The 19,411-nt window shown below is 34.9% G+C and overlaps 3 protein-coding genes and 1 long non-coding RNA gene across 7 annotated transcripts in view; 2 read left to right on the top strand and 2 right to left on the bottom strand.

Moving 5' to 3' along the window:
• Positions 1-564: 564 nt before the first annotated feature.
• med29 (mediator complex subunit 29) lies at positions 565-2,134 on the bottom strand. Its single transcript, XM_026283133.1, has 4 exons — positions 1,893-2,134; positions 1,710-1,780; positions 1,078-1,162; positions 565-993 (listed from the first exon to the last, which is right to left on the bottom strand). Exons 1-4 carry the CDS (start codon positions 2,049-2,051, stop codon positions 769-771), a joined length of 540 nt encoding a protein of 179 aa, XP_026138918.1. The 5' UTR covers positions 2,052-2,134; the 3' UTR covers positions 565-768.
• A 1,433-nt stretch (positions 2,135-3,567) lies between these two features.
• Positions 3,568-8,969, top strand: rrp8 (ribosomal RNA processing 8). 3 transcript variants are annotated; one of them, XM_026282655.1, is made up of 8 exons: positions 3,568-3,651; positions 3,854-3,967; positions 4,060-4,333; positions 4,411-5,209; positions 5,869-5,998; positions 6,080-6,186; positions 6,313-6,409; positions 8,621-8,969. In XM_026282655.1, the coding sequence occupies exons 2-8, from the start codon at positions 3,884-3,886 to the stop codon at positions 8,732-8,734; spliced, it is 1,605 nt and encodes a 534-aa protein (XP_026138440.1). In that variant the 5' UTR covers positions 3,568-3,651; positions 3,854-3,883; the 3' UTR covers positions 8,735-8,969. The 3 variants fall into 3 exon arrangements, with proteins under 3 accessions (XP_026138440.1, XP_026138442.1, XP_026138441.1); XM_026282657.1 differs by having other exon boundaries at positions 3,593-3,651; positions 3,873-3,967; XM_026282656.1 differs by lacking the exon at positions 3,568-3,651 and having other exon boundaries at positions 3,675-3,967.
• Positions 8,970-17,906, bottom strand: LOC113115225 (uncharacterized). 2 transcript variants are annotated; one of them, XM_026282654.1, is made up of 14 exons: positions 17,722-17,906; positions 15,773-16,099; positions 15,356-15,664; positions 14,487-14,774; positions 14,257-14,404; positions 13,883-14,052; positions 13,497-13,784; positions 12,679-12,990; positions 12,139-12,426; positions 11,895-12,051; positions 10,830-10,990; positions 10,661-10,736; positions 10,258-10,297; positions 8,970-10,175 (listed from the first exon to the last, which is right to left on the bottom strand). In XM_026282654.1, exons 1-14 carry the CDS (start codon positions 17,786-17,788, stop codon positions 10,029-10,031), a joined length of 2,778 nt encoding a protein of 925 aa, XP_026138439.1. In that variant the 5' UTR covers positions 17,789-17,906; the 3' UTR covers positions 8,970-10,028. The 2 variants fall into 2 exon arrangements, 1 of the variants encoding a protein (XP_026138439.1); XR_003293842.1 differs by having other exon boundaries at positions 10,106-10,175; positions 10,560-10,736.
• Positions 15,328-19,411, top strand: part of LOC113115227 (uncharacterized) — a 16,301-nt gene continuing 12,217 nt past the window's right edge. Inside the window, exons 1-2 of the long non-coding RNA XR_003293843.1 lie at positions 15,328-15,420; positions 15,518-15,682. This is a non-coding gene — a long non-coding RNA (uncharacterized LOC113115227). The remainder of the gene's footprint in view (positions 15,421-15,517; positions 15,683-19,411) is intronic.

The following is a 19,411-nucleotide window of genomic DNA, read 5'->3' as shown; positions in this document are numbered from 1 at the left end:
CTTCTTCTTCTAATTTTAGTAAGCAATTAAGAATGCAGGTCATCAATGAAAAGAGACCGTTTCATTTTAAGTGATAGATTGAATGGTATAATCCACTCAAAAAGAAGTTATCAAGCTATCAAATAATCTCTATTCACATATCTATTGGAGAAAAAAATGCAGATTTTAAAGATCTTAAAAGAAAAGCATTAACCCACAACAAGTGCTAACCCACAAAAAAAAAAAAGAGAGAAAAAGAAAAAGAAAAAAAGTGTGGTTAACGCTGTAACGTAAATCATTCACAATAATTTTCTTAAATTCAAATAAAGTGGAAATTAATAATATTTATTGGATTAAAAATGCTAAATTTAAATATAATTCCTTGGCAAATAAATGACATAAAATAAAAATGTAGTTAAAGCTAATAAAACCTGTGAATAAATTCTATATAAATATACATAATATAACATTTTATATATATTATATATATATATATATATATATATATATATATATATATATATATATATATATATATATATATATATATATATATATAGCAATTGAGTAGACAGGACCCATAAGTAGCTTGTTGACCAAAAACGTATATTACAACACACACAAACAAATTCCTTTTCAAGAATATATAACTGTAATTGTACAAGTACATTTGTCACAATAGTAAACAGACCAAATGAAATGACAATACAAAAAATATATATATATTCCTAAATCAGCATCAAAGCTATGTAAAATACAAATAAAAAAGCAAACTAAATCCAATCCAGCCTAATTACAAGCTCCTTGACCCTTCCCAGCGATCTTCTTTGAACACTCTAAGAGAGCATTATGAATGTCTTTAGCACATGAGATCTGTGATTTGATCATACTGAGATACTGAGAGTAAGACAGAGACTCTGTCTGCACTGTGTCCGGTTTGGTGGCTGTAGGTACGAGATTTGGAGAGTGCTTTGTGCTGTCGATGCTCTGCGATAGGCACTCGTGGGCCAGCCGCTGAAATAATAAAATGTTAATCGAAATAAAACAAGATCTCTGAATGACATTTTTTTTTTTACCAGAATCACGGCAGGTTCTTACCAGGCAGAGCTCCAGTTGATCACAGAGAGCATAAAACTCCTCTAAACTTTTGTCAAATCGCTGAACTGCTGCATCATTACCCTTCCTATATTTTGAGAGGTGAGATATATATACATATAAATAAATATTAATTCATGGTTTAAGAATAAAAAAAATCTTTCTACTGAAGCTTATTTCTGTCACAGTACTAAAATTAAGAAAAAATGTTCTCACGATTCAAACTATTCTGAGTTTACAGCGAGAATACTGAGAAAAAAAAGTATGAATTTTGAGGGGGAAAAGTCATAATTCTATTGTTATTTTTCATTCATTGGAGGAAATAAAAATTTAATTGTGATTTAGAAAATGAGATTTAAATGTAGAATTTTGAGAAAAAAGTGAGATATAATGTCCGAATTGTGAAAAAAAAAGGATTCTTCCATTTTATTTATTTAAGAGTCATAATTGTGTGATTAAAAAGTCTGATTTTTTTTCTGTGGCAAAAACAGGCTTCCATATATTTCCATACATTCATGTACAATAATAGACAAAACGGACAGACATGTACATACATACAGAATACAAACATATAGGTATGTGCTTATTACATATTCATGTAACATGTTATTTACATAATAATAAGGGAATCTTACTCGGTTGTGTTTAAGCCGTTGTCAATAACTGCATTGTGTCCAAAATTAAGTGAAGCAACGGTCATTACGTTCTGAAAACATACAATTTTTAAATGAATGTTGGAATTTTTAAATGAATGTTGGTATTCTATTTCATACCCTTGCTTTCAGCTCCCATGTACAATGACAGGCACCAAAACAAACCTGTAAACTATCTTTGAGCAGAGGAATCAGCATTTTGAATCTGTGAACGGGATCGAAATCCTGTTGTTGACTGAGCTGCTGCTGCTGTTGAGACTGTAAAACAGCCGCTTGCTGAACGCCCATCTGAGCACTGTTACCGACCATCTGCTGCGACGCCATTGTTTTGATACGATTAAGATGAAACTCGACCACTTCTGTTAGAAGCTATGCATAGATATATACACATATATATAGTATATATATATATATATATATATATATATATATATATATATATATATATATATATATATATATATATATATATATATGGAAGGTATGTAGCAAACGCTGCTAGCTAGTTAGTTGTTATGAGACAAAAATGTCGTTTTCCTACAGAGGGCGCTAGAAGACAGAGAGCCGATTGGCTCATCCTTTATCAGCGCTGAGAAAAGTAACAGAGCATCATTGCAAAGTCTTTGGGCAAACGCTCCACGACGGAGTCAACGGCAAGGGGAAAATGAAAACAAATCTCGCCATCTAGAGGAACATTTGTGACACTGCGAACTTTGTAATGGACCTAAACTTTTTCTGAGCCGAGGCTTTTACTGTCTATGGAGGCGACACAATCTGCTTAATTTCTTAAGTTTATTATTTGAATCTAACATATCAATGCAATGCAATATGCCTAATGTTTTAAGAGATGTACAAATCATAATTAAAAGCCTGCCATGATGTATCACATTTGATATTCATATGAACAAAAATATGTGTATAATCTAAATCGCTTCAGTCCATTAAGATATTTTTCATGTTTCATGATAATACCTTACAGTAGTTGTGTAGTAGGTTTTGGAATTTTTAATCTGAATTGGCTAATTTAGTAATGTTTGTATGTAAAACTCACTTAAGTATGTAGGTTTCTCAGTTTAATTTGTTTTGTAGAACATTGCAGCCTACTAAAAAATTAAACACGTCACATTTATTTTAAAGATTAAACAGTTACGTTACTGTATGTTAGAAAAGTACAGAAGCTCTTAGTTTTGTGCAGGAATACCAGATGTAATCATTCTTGCTATTTTGTTTAATTTATAATGTGAATTAGCAGCACCTATATTTTTATAGTCTCACTTGAAATAATTTAAAATAAGGTTAATTTTCCATAACTAACATTATCAGAAATCTTAAATACTACTACAAATGTATTGTTCATTGTTAGTTCAAGTTAGTTAATACATTCACTAATGTAAACAAATGATAACTTATTGTGTTACTGATTTTTATCATCATCAGCTTTTTAATAAGAAAATGTAACCCCCAATAGTCACACATTCTCCTCCATTTCTTTTGAAATATCTAGCTATGCAGTTTATGTGTAAATGTTTGAATGCAATGATTATTGGTGGAATGTGAGGGGACACCAGGTAAATCTTGCCTAGGGCAGCAAATTGGCCTGCAAAAAGCACTACATTCAAAAAAAATATTTTAATATTAATTATATATATATATATATATATATATATATATATATATATATATATATATATATATATATATATATATATATATATATATATATATATATATATATATATATATCTCACAATATAATACATAATTGAGCTTAATAAATAAGCTTTATTCAAATAATCATTTGAATAAAGTTTAAGCGCATTCGAAGAATCCGAGTAGTTTGTAAAGGAAGTTGTCACGCTAACCCGGATGTACACAAAACCACGTGACGGTCCTTTCTTTCCACGTGTAGAAGAGCGAAACGGTTGTAAGTACGCTGTAAAGTACATTAAAATTACAATGTACATTAATTTTAAAAGCGTTGTAGGATACTGTCATAAGTTTGTGCGGGTCTCAAACAATAATTTCTGCCAGCAATGTGATCAATTTTCTTATCTGACAAGAAATGGGAGCACATTATAGTTAGCATGCAAATTCTTTTCGTATAACTCATTGTGACGGTTTTACAGTGTCATCCAAAATTAACAGAGTTTACAAACATGTTTGATGAAGAGGAATGGACTGATTCTCCATTACCAGATGGATCATCTCACTCTGTTAAGATGCCTCCTGCCTCTGGCAAGGTATTATGATTTCCCCCCCCCCCCCTTCTTTTTTAAGTGTAGGTCTGTCACATTAATTACATTTTTAATCTAGTGTTTTTTTATCCCGACAGGACAAGGTTGTGCGTAAACAAAGTCTTTTGAGAACCCTGCAAACATTGGGTTCAGTTCCAGACTGGGGAGCTGGGGATGTTTCTGAGGATAGTGAAGAGGAGAAGGACGCCTCCACTAACGTTACAGTCAAGACAGCAAAAAGGAAAAGGTGTAAAAAGCGTAAAAGAACATCTAATGCTGAAAATGAAGCGAAGCAGCAGGATAAAGGGGATTCATCTGAACCACCTGTGAATAAGAAGAAGAAGCCAGTGAAGAAGACCGTTAAAGAAACAAGTGAGAACATGTTCTAGTCATTTTATGTCTACACTCTTAAACATTTTTGACTTTTTCACACCAGTTTGTGTTTGCAGAATCTAAGGTGTCACAAGAGTCCAGAAATGATAAGACCGACAAAGGAGTCGGGCCTCAGTTGGAGAAAACTGAAAGTCAAGCAGAAAACAAGCTGAGCAGAAAGCAGTGGAAGAACAAGATGAAAAACAAACGAAGGTCCAAGAACAAATATCTTCCAAAGACGACAGGTGTTGATCATGCCATTGCAAATGAGGAACCATTGCTTCCAACTAAGGATGTCAAAGAATCCAAGAAAGTGAAGAAACATGACAAGGCATCCAAAAAAACGGAGAAAGCTCATAAAACGAATGGTATTTCTTCCATCACGGACAATGCTCAAAACAGCCAAGACTCTAAAACAGATGAATTGCCCAACACAGAAACTAGAATAGTAGATGACTCCCGAAGTAACGATACAGTCTCACATAAAGTGGAAGAGAAAGGGAAAACTTCAAAAATGAGTAAATGGCATGCAGAGAAATTGCGTCGCATTTTAAAGTCGCAGTTTCCTGATGCCAGTAATAAAGCCTCAGAGGAACTGGAAGAACCCAAAGAGACAACAGTAAGTTTGAAGGGCGATGAAGAGCATGCGGCTCCTGACCCCTCGACTGCTTTAAGGACGAAGATGGAGAAGCAGTTAGAAGCCGCTAGATTCCGCTACATCAATGAGCTGCTTTACACGTCGACCAGCGGTGAGGCCAAACGCATGTTTGAGCAGGACCCAGAGGCCATAGCAATTTACCACAAGGGCTACACGACACAAGTTCAGTACTGGCCTAAAAACCCTGTGGATTCAATCATTTCCTATATTAGTAAAAAGTGAGATGACCTTCTTTCTGCTTATTCCTTTATGTAGTGTTTTGTTGTGTTGTTGTTTTGTTTGTGTGTGTGTGTGTGTGTATATATATATATATATATGTGTGTGTTATTTACTTTATATATTTTTTTGTGGGCGTGGCATGCAAGCACATGTTACATTTAGGCATATATATATATATATATATATATATATATATATATATATATATATATATATATATATATATATATGTGTGTATATATGTATGTATATGTGACGGGTTTATTGCATATTGCTTTTAACTTTATTTATTTAAAAATATTATTTCAACATGCTCTTTTATTTACTTTTTTTTAATAATCTTTATTTATTTTAAAAAGACCTGATGAATTTATTTGGCATAACAACAGCAACAGTAATAATAATAATTAATTATATAATAATAATAATTTTCCATCCAGTTTTGACATGGCTGTAGTTTCCTGAACTACAGTTTGATTTGTTATTATAATTATTTTTTAAAGACATTTAAAACAATTAACAAATTAACTGGCTTGCCTTTATTAAATCACAGTGGTCGTGGACAGAATCATCTTCCATGAATGAACTACAGAAATACAGCATTTTTGGAAGGCACTGAAAGTTAATGATTTTCGATTTCTTTCTTTTTTTTCCCAAGACCAGCTTCTTTAGTTGTTGCTGACTTCGGCTGTGGAGACTGTAAAATTGCTCGGAGTGTAAAGAATAAAGTACATTCTTTTGATCTGGCTCCGGTTTGTGATCTTGCCACTAAATGTGACATGGCAAAAGTAAGTTATTGTAGTAATAAAGTAATAATTTGTAATGCAGCTGAAAGACTAAAGGCAGCACTGTTTATGACTTTTCCCCAGGTGCCGCTTCGTGATTGTACTGTAGATATTGCTGTTTTCTGTCTTTCTCTGATGGGGACAAATCTGGGAGACTTTTTGGCAGAAGCAAACAGAGTCCTGGTGATGGGGTAACTGCCGGCGCCTTTTTGTTTTTTGAACAATCGCCATTATTTTAAAAGTTTATTAGAAAATCCAAGTCTAGTGATTAGCCAATATATTATCTTTCAATTCATTTATTATTATGTTTTTTGCAGGGGTGTTCTTAAAATTGCTGAAGTGGCCAGCAGATTTGAAAACGAGCGTTCGTTCGTTAGTGCATTGTCAAGTCTGGGCTTCAAGTTAGTCCATAAGGTAAAGTGCAATTCATTCCTGTGAACATACACTACCATTGAAATGTTTAGATATATATCACCGTTTCTTCAAAAAAACAAAACAAAGCATTGATAATAAATGTTTTAGCATATTAGCATATTAGAATGGTTTCTAAAGGATCACGCAACACTGAAGACTGGAGTTATGGTGCTGAAAATCCAGCTTTCCCATCTCTAATAAAATTAATAATAATAGAAACCATTTATTTAAATAAAATATCATAATATTTTGCTCTATTTTTCATCAAATACAGACTTGGTGAGCTTTAAAAAACATGTTTCCAGCATAAAATTCACTTGGTCCTGTGAAATATATATAATGTATAAATAAATCTTTTGTTTAATAACTGTCATGAGACAGACCCCATTACACTGTCCAGCACACTACTGAAGGCACCCTGTAGCATAGAGAAAACAGCGTAAAATATGATTCACCAGGCCATATTACTTATTCCAGGATCTGCTTTTATTTTTTTGTACACCAGGATGTTCATCTCCTGTACTTCCTTTGGATGCAAGCAGCTTCAAAATGTCAGACTAATCATGCATTCCCTTTTTTTAAATCTCAGGATATGCAGTTCTTGACATTACTTTTGAAAACTCAAAATATAAGCTTATTAAAAATATGAATAAATACACTGTACATAAATAATACTAAAATAACCCAGGTGCAGAGCAAAGAATGAGGCAAATAGTCATTGGAAAAAAGATATTTTGAAGTTGGTGATCTTACTTTATTTTGTAGATGACTCATAACTCAAATAACTTAAATAATTGACATATTAGCTGAGCTCCCACACTTTTTTAGATAATTATGGGCCATTATTCAAAGCATAACCCTTAAGTTATGTCCACCCTGTCATGGACATGTGTATTACTGTTAAATATGATTTCATTGCAAAATTAAGATGCAAATTATATTTCTGAAAGGTATGATGTCCCTTTCTTAAATAGGGTTTTTGTTTGCTTTTAAATTATAAATACATTTAAAAAAATTATGTAAACCATGTGATTTTAAAGAGACTCATACAATTCACACATGTATTTTGTCTTATTTGGAGAAAACTGATATTTGGATGCAGTTTTTTTTTTGCATGGTGGTAATGCCCCCACACCTAGCTATTGAACACACTGGATGATATGTATATGATTGAATTATTATTTGATATATTATTGTAAAATATCAAGATGACAGGGTGGACACAAAATGCAGAATACACAAAATATGACAATGAAACATTTATTTAACTTTGAAAAAAAAAAGTAATAATAATAAATAATAAAAGGACAGTCTCAGTCACATTGATATGTGTTCATTTTAGCAATATTAACTACAAATGAATGCTATGTCCACCCTGTCATGAGTATGTGTATCAAGTCTAAGTGGTCCACAGGGTAGACATTTTTAGTTTCAATTAGCATATTAGCTTACAACAAACTGTGACTAACTATAAATTTAGTCTGGTTGTTGAAGAGAATTTGGCATATTTAAACTTAACATATTTTGAAAATGCTCTATTCTAATCACTTCTGGCATGCTTTATGCCAAAAGGAGGGACATGTTAAGCTTTGGCAAAGCAAGTAAGGAAACTCAGACAAAGTAAATTTGTCATTTGAAAAGTCACCAGCTTACTCACCTCAGCCGTTGAAATCCTCGGCACTGAATCTGTTGTCCTGATGTCACTAAAGTGATTGTCCTTTTCTTAAAGGGGCGGATTCCCCAATATGACAGGGTGGACAACCATTCTAGGGCCATGGAGAAATTCTTTTTTTCTTTTCTTTTTTTTTCTTCTTATTAAATAAAAATCATTTTTTAATTACCAATTGATCAATACACTCAAATTGAATAATCTCTTATTTTACAAAATATTATTTTTTTATTATTATTGTTATGTTAGGATTTGACAGTATTGCACTATCATTCAAATTTAATGAGCAGTGTATGGGACATAGCAAAATAACATGCATCCTTTTACACAAAACTAAAACAAATCTAGAAAAATGTATCTAAAGGGCCAAGTAATGCTTTTGTTATGAATATAACAATTTACCCTATATAAGTCATTTTTATGTTATCATGGCAAATGAGTGATTTATGTACAGGCCACCAGAAGGCAACCTACAGTAATATTGACCCTTACAGAAAAGAGCTGTTTACAGACTATTTATGTTGATCTTTTTTTTCTTCTAGGACACAGAAAACAGTCACTTCTACTCGTTTGAATTCATAAAGACAGGAAAAGCACTTGGGAACGCGAAGAAAGTCAGCCTTCAACTTAAACCTTGTCTGTACAAGAAACGATAAATGTACATAAAGTACATTTCTTTGCTTCTTTATGTATGGACTGTGTATGAAAGGTTTATGAGCAATAATTCAGTTTAACTCAAGGTCAGATCTCTTGTTAGCGTTGTATGTTTTGTAAATCAGTGTAACAAGAAAGTGCATTTTATAATATGATATTCAAGAATTTTGTCCTTTGTGAAAACTATTTGTCATATATCGTCTTTTACCTGATAAACAAACAGACTCGATAAGTATATAAACTTGTCAAGTATTTTATTGTATTTTTTACAAGTGTCACAGTGACATCATTAACCCTGGAGATGCCTAAACATCTTACCGCAACACAAAGGAAGACCAGTCGTCATTCATACAAAGCCTGTGAAGGGAGTTAAATCTTAATATCAGAAAATATCAGACCGGACCCGGATGTGGATTCTCCCACTGTATACTGCAGGGTCACCAGAGGGCGCTAGAGGTACAAATTCAGTCAGTTTGTGAGCTACAAGTACAACTGGAACTAAAACAAGATAGAAGACACCAACCAGACTTTTAAAGTATATCCCTGTGTAAGTCAGAACAAAGCAACAGTCTTAAAAACTAGTAAAACAATAAAAATGTGCAATAAAAAGGTAAATCATAATGCTAAAAGTAACACTAACCTACTTCAATCTTTTCCTTACAATCTGTATTTGTAGTTGAGGAAAAATAATAACTACATATTAAAAATACCAACTGCAATGTGTATATACAGTTGGGTCCCAAACCCTGAGCCCACTAATGAAATATTCATATTAAATGAATAGTTCATACAAAAAGAAACCTTTCATTCTTAGGCCATTTGAGATGTATATGAGTTGTTTCTTCAGTGAAATGGATTTGGAGAAGTTTTTGAGGAACCTAATTACAAACAAACAGGTTTCACAGACAATTCCCAATATTTTACTTGATAGACTGGAGTCTTATGGATTACTTGTGGATTATTATGATGTTTTTATCAGCTGTTTGGACTCATTCTGATGCCACCCATTCACTGCACAGGATCCACTGCTGAGCAACTAAGGCAATGCTAAATTTCTCCAAATCTGTTCTGCTAAAGAAACAAACTCTAATCTTGGATGACCTGGGTCGACAAAACAAAAAAAATCCATTCTCTTTTTTTCATTACAAATGACACCATCAGCATAACAGTCTGATTAAAAACGAACGGACTTCTTAAGCATGAAATTCTTTTTAAAAGCATGCACTCAAGCTGCCACAAACTCCACAAGTATGTGCAAAAACCGATATATTGCAGTCGTAAAACCTAACAGGTGTGTCACACTGTGCTTTTAGCATCAAAAACAATGGAATAGTGCATAATCTCAGCATAGTTCGGCTCAGTCGTGCTTGGAATCACAGTCTTCTCCGGGCAGCGAGGGTCCTGCATTAGAGCTGCTAGAGACTCACGCTCGGTCCTGTTTTTCTTTTGAAAAAGAATTAAATGAAATGAGCCATTGATATTGATTGGACTAAATGTTGAAATGATTATACAACACTTTGTCTACCTTTTGTCCCTTTTGTGTCGTGTTACTTCTCCCACTTTTACTAGAAAGAAATAACAATAGGAGATTTAAATGTCAAGGTTTTTTTTTTTTTTTTTTTTTTTTTTTTTTTTTTTTTTTTTAAAATCAAAGCCACATAAACGTTTGCAATTTAAATTGACACCATTCTCTGCTGCTGAGACATGAACATGAATCTGTTTATGTCGCGTGAAAGCACAGATGTGGTTGATGTGGTCTTGTTCTATGCAAGCCACTATGTATCCTGTTTACGAACATGATGCATGTCACTGGTCTAGGTAAGCTACCTTGCTTCCTGTTTGCCTCCTCCGATCTCACCTGTATGGTGATATGCAAAAAGAAAAGAGCAGAATTTAACCTGATTTTGTTAGAAAGCAGGTATACTCACCAGAGGACAACCAAAATGATAATCATTATGAGGGTGATTGCAGCAGCTGACGAGAAGCAAATAATGATGAATATCACTGCGGGAAAAAAAACATTCATTACAAATCAATTCACCACACTTCTAAACATCAGTACTGTGATAATCCAGGCCTGATATGTGGAAAACTCACTGTCTTGAGTCTCATCACTAGTTACATCCACTCGGATGCAAACATTAGCCGTGTGGTGGTGGTACGAGACGTGGCATATGTACAGTCCTGCATCCAGTTCAGACACTGGCTCTGTAAAAACTAATGCCATGCCCTCTGTGTCAGCTGCTGACCCGTCCTCCCTGGGATGAGAACAATTCAGAGCAGTGTCTTAAATAACAGCTTTAAAAAGTCTCCTTTTTTCATTGAAACTGCTAGATGGAAGATTTAGAAGAGTTTTGATTAATATGTCTGAAATTAGCACAAACAAAACTACATTACAATGGATGTCTGGAAAAAGTTAAAGGGGTAGTTCACACAAAAACGAAAACTATCCTAATTTACTCATGACTTTCTTTCTTTCTGGCTTTCTTTCTTTCTTTCTTGGAATTCACATTCTCTCTAGCTCTGAGTCAGAACACTCAAAAAAGTGTGTACGTTTTTGTCTTAGTTTTAGTTTTATTGTGGTTTGTCATTTTTATCAGTTAAAATATTTATATTTAGCTTTATTTTTCTTTTTAGTATTACTATTAATTAGTTTTAGTAATTTAATTTACTATTTTAAAAACTATTAATTTAATTCTTTTGTTTTCAGTTAGTTTTGTTGTGTTTTTGCCTTTTTTATTAGTTAATAAATATATTTTATGCTTTATATAAATATATATATATATATATATATATATATATATATATATATATATATATATATATATATATATATATATATATATTCGTTTTAGTTAATCTAGTACTTAGTACAAGTTAAACTAAACAAAAATAAGAAATGCTTCTGCATTTATAGTCAAGCAAAAAGAATCCTTTAGAACTTCACTGACAAATGCAGTAAAAAAACCCATGTAAAAACTTAAGCTAGCCCTATTTATCCCTTTGAGTGTCTGAAATGAAAGAAAATTCAGTGTGCTGCATTTAGGTTTTGAGAGTGCGGCAGAATTGTATAACTGGCCTTGATACGGTCATGATGTTTTTCTGTAACTTTTAATTCTTGAGTATGTTGTGCCATATTTAAGCATGCATGATTCAGCATACCTGTAACATGTTGTCTTGTACGACGGAACATTGCCGTGGGCTCTGAGAAGTATCTTCTGATTCGAGAAGTTTTCTTGCAGTGCTAAGCGATGCTCATTCTGGCCATGACTTCTACGTTCAAGTGTGGTTTTGTTTAAAACCTCAATAGATGAGATAGCTAAGTAGAAGAAAAAGCAGATTACATTTACTGAATGAATAACAAGAAATCATGCCAGTCGATATTTTAGGGTTGAGAAAAGCTTACAGTATTTTGGAACATGTAGTGTCCGTCTTTCATCCCTGCCGAGCTTGTTCTGGATCAGACATATCAAATCTTTCCCCTCATACTGACCGAGTTGAAATTCATGAGTTAAATTGACTTCCACTTTGATACCATCATATCTGGATTCATTAGTCGCCAGCATTACAGTGTCTTCATCGGGAAAGACCCAGGAGATGTTGGGTTTCACCCCATCGCCGGTGTACTCACACACAGCTTGCCACATAAGAGTGTAACTCTCTTCACCCAGAAACGCACGGCTTACAGACGGCCCTAAAAGCAAAGAGATTTTCATTACTTGATGTGTCGATTTTGTAGTGGTCATTTTGGGGTTAAAATGAACTTATATTTTTTCTTGAAATTCAAGCGATAAGAAGCATAGCAGTTTCACAGTGATGATTAGGTCTTTTATAAAACGTATGAATGGACTGACATTTAGCTTTCTTAAGCAATCACATTCATTCAATTCTAAGTCTGGCTCAAGCGTCAAATTACTTTTGGGGTTAATGTAATAGTAAAACTTACCTAACGACGGGAGGACGATGCTCTTGTTCTCTGGTTTCTCTAACCCTCGATGCTTAACCACACAGGTCACAGTGCATCCGGCATGTGAGTGAATAGGAATACGTGCCACGCTCTGAACGACAACCATATGACTCTGCCGAAGCTCATGTTGAGTCATTGCAAGTTCTCTAGAGCTATTATTGATGCCGTGGCACTCTACAGGCCAGGTGATGGCCGCTGCTGTGGTCTGGCTCTGCACTGAACACACCAGCGATGCGTAAGCAATGCCACTGTCCCATTCAACACTAGACTGCAGGGTAATATTCGGTGGTGCTACAACCAAAAAACATAAACTACATGTCAGAATGTTTGATATATTGTGAGCTGCATATGACAACAGGATCCATGCATCCATCTATTAATCCATATATACTATATCCTTCTATCCATCAACCATTCATCCATTGTTCTATCCATCCATCCATGCACCCACCTACTTATCCTTCCATCCATCCATTCATCTATTGTTGATTCATGCATCTATTTACCCATGAAATCATCCATTGTTCTATGCTTTCATTCATTGATCCATCCATGCATGCATCCATTGTTCTGTCATCATCATCATACTATTCATCCATCTATCCATCCATTCTTCTGTTATCATCAACATTGTACTATGCATCCATCCATCCATCCATCCATTCGTTAACCTATCCATACCTCCATCCATCCATTGCTCTATCATCATCATCATCATTGTACTATGCATCCATCCATCCATCCATCCATCCATCCATCCATCCATCCATCCATCCATCTATCCAACAGTGTCTTACCACACACAGGAAGAGTAATCTGCCGCCTCTCTTCTTCCGTGAAGTCAGGATGGTCGACTATGCACTCAATTACATATTTGTGAGCCATGCAGCTAGGCACAGTCAACACACTCCTGACAGAATAAGATCCATTATAGTGTAGGTCTTCAGACTCAACTGTACTATAAATATTTTTGGAATGAACCCAGGACACATTTGCTGCAGGTACAGCATTGGAGGCCGAACACTCAATGCGAATGTAGTCTGAATCCTCTTCTAAATTCACACTGATATTTGGGGGAAATGTCACTGAAAGTGAAATGAAATCAAGCTTAGTTGACTATCTTTGGTTGTAGAGTGTAGAATATCAGTACAGTGTGATGATATCATAAAAGCAAATATAATACCTAGCAGTAGGATTTTTGGATTTACTTCAATTGTAAACTGCAGGGAAACTTGATGTCTACGGTAAGAGGCCTGGCAGAGATATTGTCCAGCTAGGTGCAGCTCAACAGGTCCTCTGACAAAGAGATCATTGCCAACCACATCCACATCCTCAGGTAGTGGTTGGCCTTCCCTTGATCAAGTGATACAAAAGTGCAAAGCAAGCTTTTTACAACTTGTTTCAGTGTGCTTATTCTGTAGTCAACACATCAGAATACAATATACATTTTTTAATTGTGAATCAAATCGACAGTTTCGTGTGGAATCAGTGCTCTTTTGAATTTTACATTTTATGCTCATATTCAAGGCCTTCAGGGATGATATAATAAAATCTTACCTGGAACATTTCACTTTAGAACTTGGTACATTGCCCAAAACATCCATCATGATTGTAATGTCCGTGTCCCCCTCCACTAGCGCCAGTGAAGTCTGGTTCTCACTGTTAATAACATAATCAAGGTTCTTCAGCTGAAGTGAGGAAAGATCTGGATGGAAAAAGGTTTTACAATTTAGAAAGTGCTTTTAATATATGTGCATATATTCAGTTTAAAGAGTGCTGGTACTCACAGTAAATTGGCAAAGTGATTGTCCTTGTGTTTATGAATGGGAGAAACGCATAGCTAAATACACAAGAGATATTTTCTCCTTCATAAGGATCTGATGGGAACTGATATGAACTGATAACTGAATCCGGTTTGGAGACATTTCTCTGTAAAGGTGGCGTGTTTTTGAATTCGGGCAGCATCCATGTGATATTTGGATGTGGCCTCCCCCCTGTTGCTGTACAGATGACCTCTTGAAAGTCTTCTTCTCCTTCTTGGACCAGGACGGTCTTCATGCTTATAACGGGCGAAACTGTTAAAAAGAAGAAAAGTGCCAGTAAGAACAAGGGAAGTTCCTGACAAAGAGACTGCTCTTCTTAGAAAACTGAGAAGAGTATCTGTGAGTTTAATCTTAAGGTTAAACAAGCATACATTTGAGTCTAGAGTAGTTTAAACAGCTGCTCTGTCTGTTTACCAAGCTGTTGGAAATGCTAACTATAGCTTCAAGCAAGGTATTTCTCAGTGAATGAAAGACGCTTGGTTTAGATGTCATGATTCAAGAAAAGATAAATGCAAAAGTTGTGCCATTTGAAGTACTCTGAGTGCTAAAAGCCGTTCACTAACTACTTGCAAAATGATGTAGCATTTAACACTTAAGGATTTCAATTAAGCTGCACAGTGTGCTACGTTTGTGGTCAGACAGCTGCTACAAATGTGACAGTACCACAGGAAACACTTGTGCACTAGTGCAAAGGACAATACCAGCTTGATTTCTCAGTTCTTTCTTTTAGGTTTCATCCTGAACAATTGTAGCTATTGCAAAAGAACAGAAAAGTAGCTTATGTGTCGTGCACTCCCTGGCTTTTCCCGATAACGCTACAGAACAGAACTTACCAAATGTGTCCACCTCTATGCTGGCTCTTTTGGGTTCTGTAAAAGCTGGATGCTCAACCACACAGGTAACATTGCTCTCATTATTCATAATTAGGGGGAAGCGAAGTACACTGACTGAACTGGATGTGCCATTGGTATGAACTGGATTAATCGTGTTCACAGAGAAGATGTCGCCTCTTGGAAGGGCACCAGAGATCTCCCATCTAATCACAGCTTCAGGCTTGGCTCCAGAGGCAGAGCAAGTGACAGCATGGTAGAGGGTCCCATTCACAACTTCCTTTTCCACAGTTATGTCAACATCAGGCCGAGCTTAGAGACAAATCAGAGGTATTGATGAATTTTTCATAATTTATTCATTGTTCATATTTCAAACCCATGCATGAGTTTCTGGGGAGAAATACATTTTTGCATACTCACCAATAACACTAAGAACCATGGTTTCCTTGGTTTCATCCTCTTCAGAGTCAAATACACAAGTGTACTCTCCCTCTTGATCAAAGCTGGTCACGTTCACCTTTACAGTAAGGTTTGTAATTGATGCAGGGATGTCAAAGTTTTCTCTTTTGAAAGATTTGTCACTAGATAAGTAACCTGCCATTTTCTTTGCCCTTTTTGAAGAATCAATACGGTTCCAGGAGGAGAACAATATGCTACTTTGTCCAGTGTACAGACAACGCAAGTAGACCTCCTCCCCCAAAATCCCTGTCACCTTCTGGTTAAGAACCAAGTCTTTAGTTTCTGGATCTATAATAAAGAGAGAAGGACAAATATTACTCAGAGTTTTGATTACATAGTTCATTACAGTAATCATTAAGCTAACAACTAATTGTATTTGTTGTTTACATCTATAATGTTCCGTTCTAACAACATATAAAGCACAGTCAGGGGAAGTGTCGGCACCTGACACTCTTAATAAACTCAGATTTCTTCATTTGTGACAGGGCAGCCAACAAAAGCATTTCTTGACATGTCCATTTAACACCCTAATGTTTTGTGAAATGAATCCTGAAGGGCATGTATTATGGAACCCAAGGTAAATTAAGAATCCACTTTCCCTAAAAGGAGAGTTTAAATAGAAAAACTGTCATTTTATTTACTCGCCCTCTTGTGGTTCCAAACCTGAAAGACTTTGAGATTTTGAAGAATGTCTTGACTGATCTTGTCCATGTAATTCAACTGTAATTCAGACTTTTTTGCATTCAGTTCCCTTTCATTGTGATGTAAACGAGATGCCAGCACAGGATTCAGAATCTCTCCAGTTGTGTTCCAAGTAAGAAAGAAAGTCGAGATTTAAAAGGGTAAATAAATGATGACAGAATTTAAATTATCTTAAAAATGTATTACTTAGGCAATATTGCTTGCAATGTTTTAAAGAATATAAATTTGGCCTTAATAGCAAAAGTGCCATCACATGGAGCCAACATAGAGTCTGAGCTGCTTTGCACAAAAGGAAGCAGATGTTTTTGGTTTTTCAGTCATGTGACAAGACTTTCCAACACAGCTCTTTTACACACATGTTGCATGCTGCTTTAAACCACACACACATACCACTCTCTAATTCTGTGTTCAAAATCACAGCTGTTGAATGCGTCATTACTGCCCTGATTTGATGATGTTACAAATTTTACAATAATGGCTTGAGCAAGAAGAAAATAATAAATAGATAAAAAGCCAGCATATTTTTTGCATCTTGCATTCTATTGCTACTGTGCGTGCACTAAACAATTTAAACCACAAAAGAAAATAATTTTCTTGTTTTCTAGTAATCTAATTACACCACTACCAAATGAATACAAGCCAGAATAGATTTTCCATGCCCCAGCATTTATGGGTTTCAGAATGAAAGGTTAAGTGGTTGTCTGGCGAAGGACAGTGGAAATGCCTTAAGCAGAATTTGTGAAAGAATCTTCATTCATTGCATGCAGATCTTCTCAATGAGCAACAGATTCAACAGATTTTTATCATTATTATCACCATCACATACTTAAAAGGCTCAAAAAAGCTCCAAATACCAATAGCAATGATTCAAACAAAAGGCTAATATATATATATATACAGTATATACACACACACACACATTGCACAACTGTAAAGCCCGCCTGAAATTCTCATTCCCTCCCTTTTCTCTGGAAATATCTTCTCAGTGTGAGCAAAGTCACAGACTGAAATGAAATGCAATGCAATGTGTGTTCACATTTTTTTTAATCAATTACTATTCATTTACATTAATCTATCTAATATCTGTCTGTTTTTGTATCTAGCCTATCAGAAAATATGCAAGCTTTTCAAAAGGACCAGAAAACACAACAGCATCATCTGATCAAATTAAGCAAAAAAGAATAAATCCTGAGACACTGTGAACCTACCTTGCATGTCCCTGCTGTGAGCAAAATTCAGAACCATTGCTAAAATAAAAAATATTGGCATGCCCATGTTGAAGTCATTAAAGAAGGCAACTGGAGCAAAAAACACTTGAATGTGTGTGCTAGGGTGTGTGTGTGTGGTTGAATCTGTTAGACTGTGGGGCAGAAGAGGTCACAGTCAGCTGCCAAAGAAGTGTGTGCATATGAGTGCTCACTCCTCACCCCAAACCCCAAAATAGTCGAGCTTTGAATAACCCACAAACTGCCTTTCTACACTATGCATTTTTAGATCATTACATCAAAAAGAAATCTTACACATATTTATTATGGTCATATATATGATATAGCATTTTTTTCCAGTATGTTTTGGTATGACAATCTGTAATGATCTTATGATAATGAGATAATAAGATGATGAGTTGTTTGTGTGATTTTTTTATTCAAAGATAGAGCCACAAATTTAGAAACATATGCCACAAAAGTTTCCATTTCCATGTTGATGACATTTTACTACTAACCTAGATCGAGAAACTAGATCGGTCCTAATATTGATCCTATTAAAATACTACTGGGGAAAAAATCATTCTCATTGTGTAAAAGCTGTCAAAACAGCTTTTTAGCCCCTGTCACTTAAGGTATAACCTCTATTCGCTTACAACTGTCAATTTGTCAGTTATCATTCTTAGTCATACATCCTCTTTCAGTCCTGTTTGACAAGTGAGTTGTAGAGAATGGAGGTCCCCGCTTTGGAAACTACTCTAAAACTGTTGACTCATTGGGTTACGGGGTACTGAGGTTTCAACTGCATTTTTGACTCATTCACTGAACAATGAAAAAGCAGTTTCAGTCCACGGCAGACACTTCTCTTGAGGTTTCTCAGTTTCCTATTTCAAATAGGTTGCTGGATGGTTTTCCATCTGTTCTGTTAAGATGTAGGAGTTACTGTAACTTGCTATGAGTATTACTGTGCGCAAAAACACTCAAACACTCAGAAAAACTGACATGTCAGTCGTAGACACAGACACGTATTCTCACACGTTTCTACCACAGAATGACAGTTATCAAGGTAAACAGGAAGACTATGAGCCAGATACCAACCTCAGTGCTGGGTTCCTGTTAGTCACTGTTAAAAGTTAAAATCTCCTTTAAAGGCAGTCAGTGGAGCTTGTGCACAACCCTCTATATTCATCACATATTCGCTTCCTGCTGCCTCCATATCAGTTTTGATTACTAAAAAATGGATGTGTGAAATGTCATTAGATTGGTCTATAATGATACTATGTCATTGTCACACCTTACAGTTTGGAAGGACTGTAATGCAACTGAATACTGTAGCTATCACGTCTAAAAATCAAAGGCAATTACATTTACAATAATTACATTTGGAGATAAATTGTTTATTGATACAGAGTCCACTGATATTGACTATGCTGTGATTCACTTTGATGAAATGCAAACGAAAATTTAAAAACTGCGAGTTTATACCTTACAGTATTTTGGGAATTGCTGTCTATTACATATACTTGTCTATTAGCATTGTTTATGGAAAGGCCGTGAACTTTAAGCCATAATGTGGCCTTCTAGTTTGCCGTCTGTGTTTCATGATGTTTATTAGTCCTTTATTAGTAGAAAAGGTAAATGTGTACTTAGAATTTGTAAGAAAGCCTGATTTTTACATAAAAACATCTAATAC

The sequence above is a fragment of the Carassius auratus genome, chromosome 15 (genome assembly GCF_003368295.1).
Source record: "Carassius auratus strain Wakin chromosome 15, ASM336829v1, whole genome shotgun sequence".
NCBI lineage: Eukaryota > Metazoa > Chordata > Actinopteri > Cypriniformes > Cyprinidae > Carassius > Carassius auratus.
This window is presented reverse-complemented; position numbering and strand designations above follow the sequence as displayed.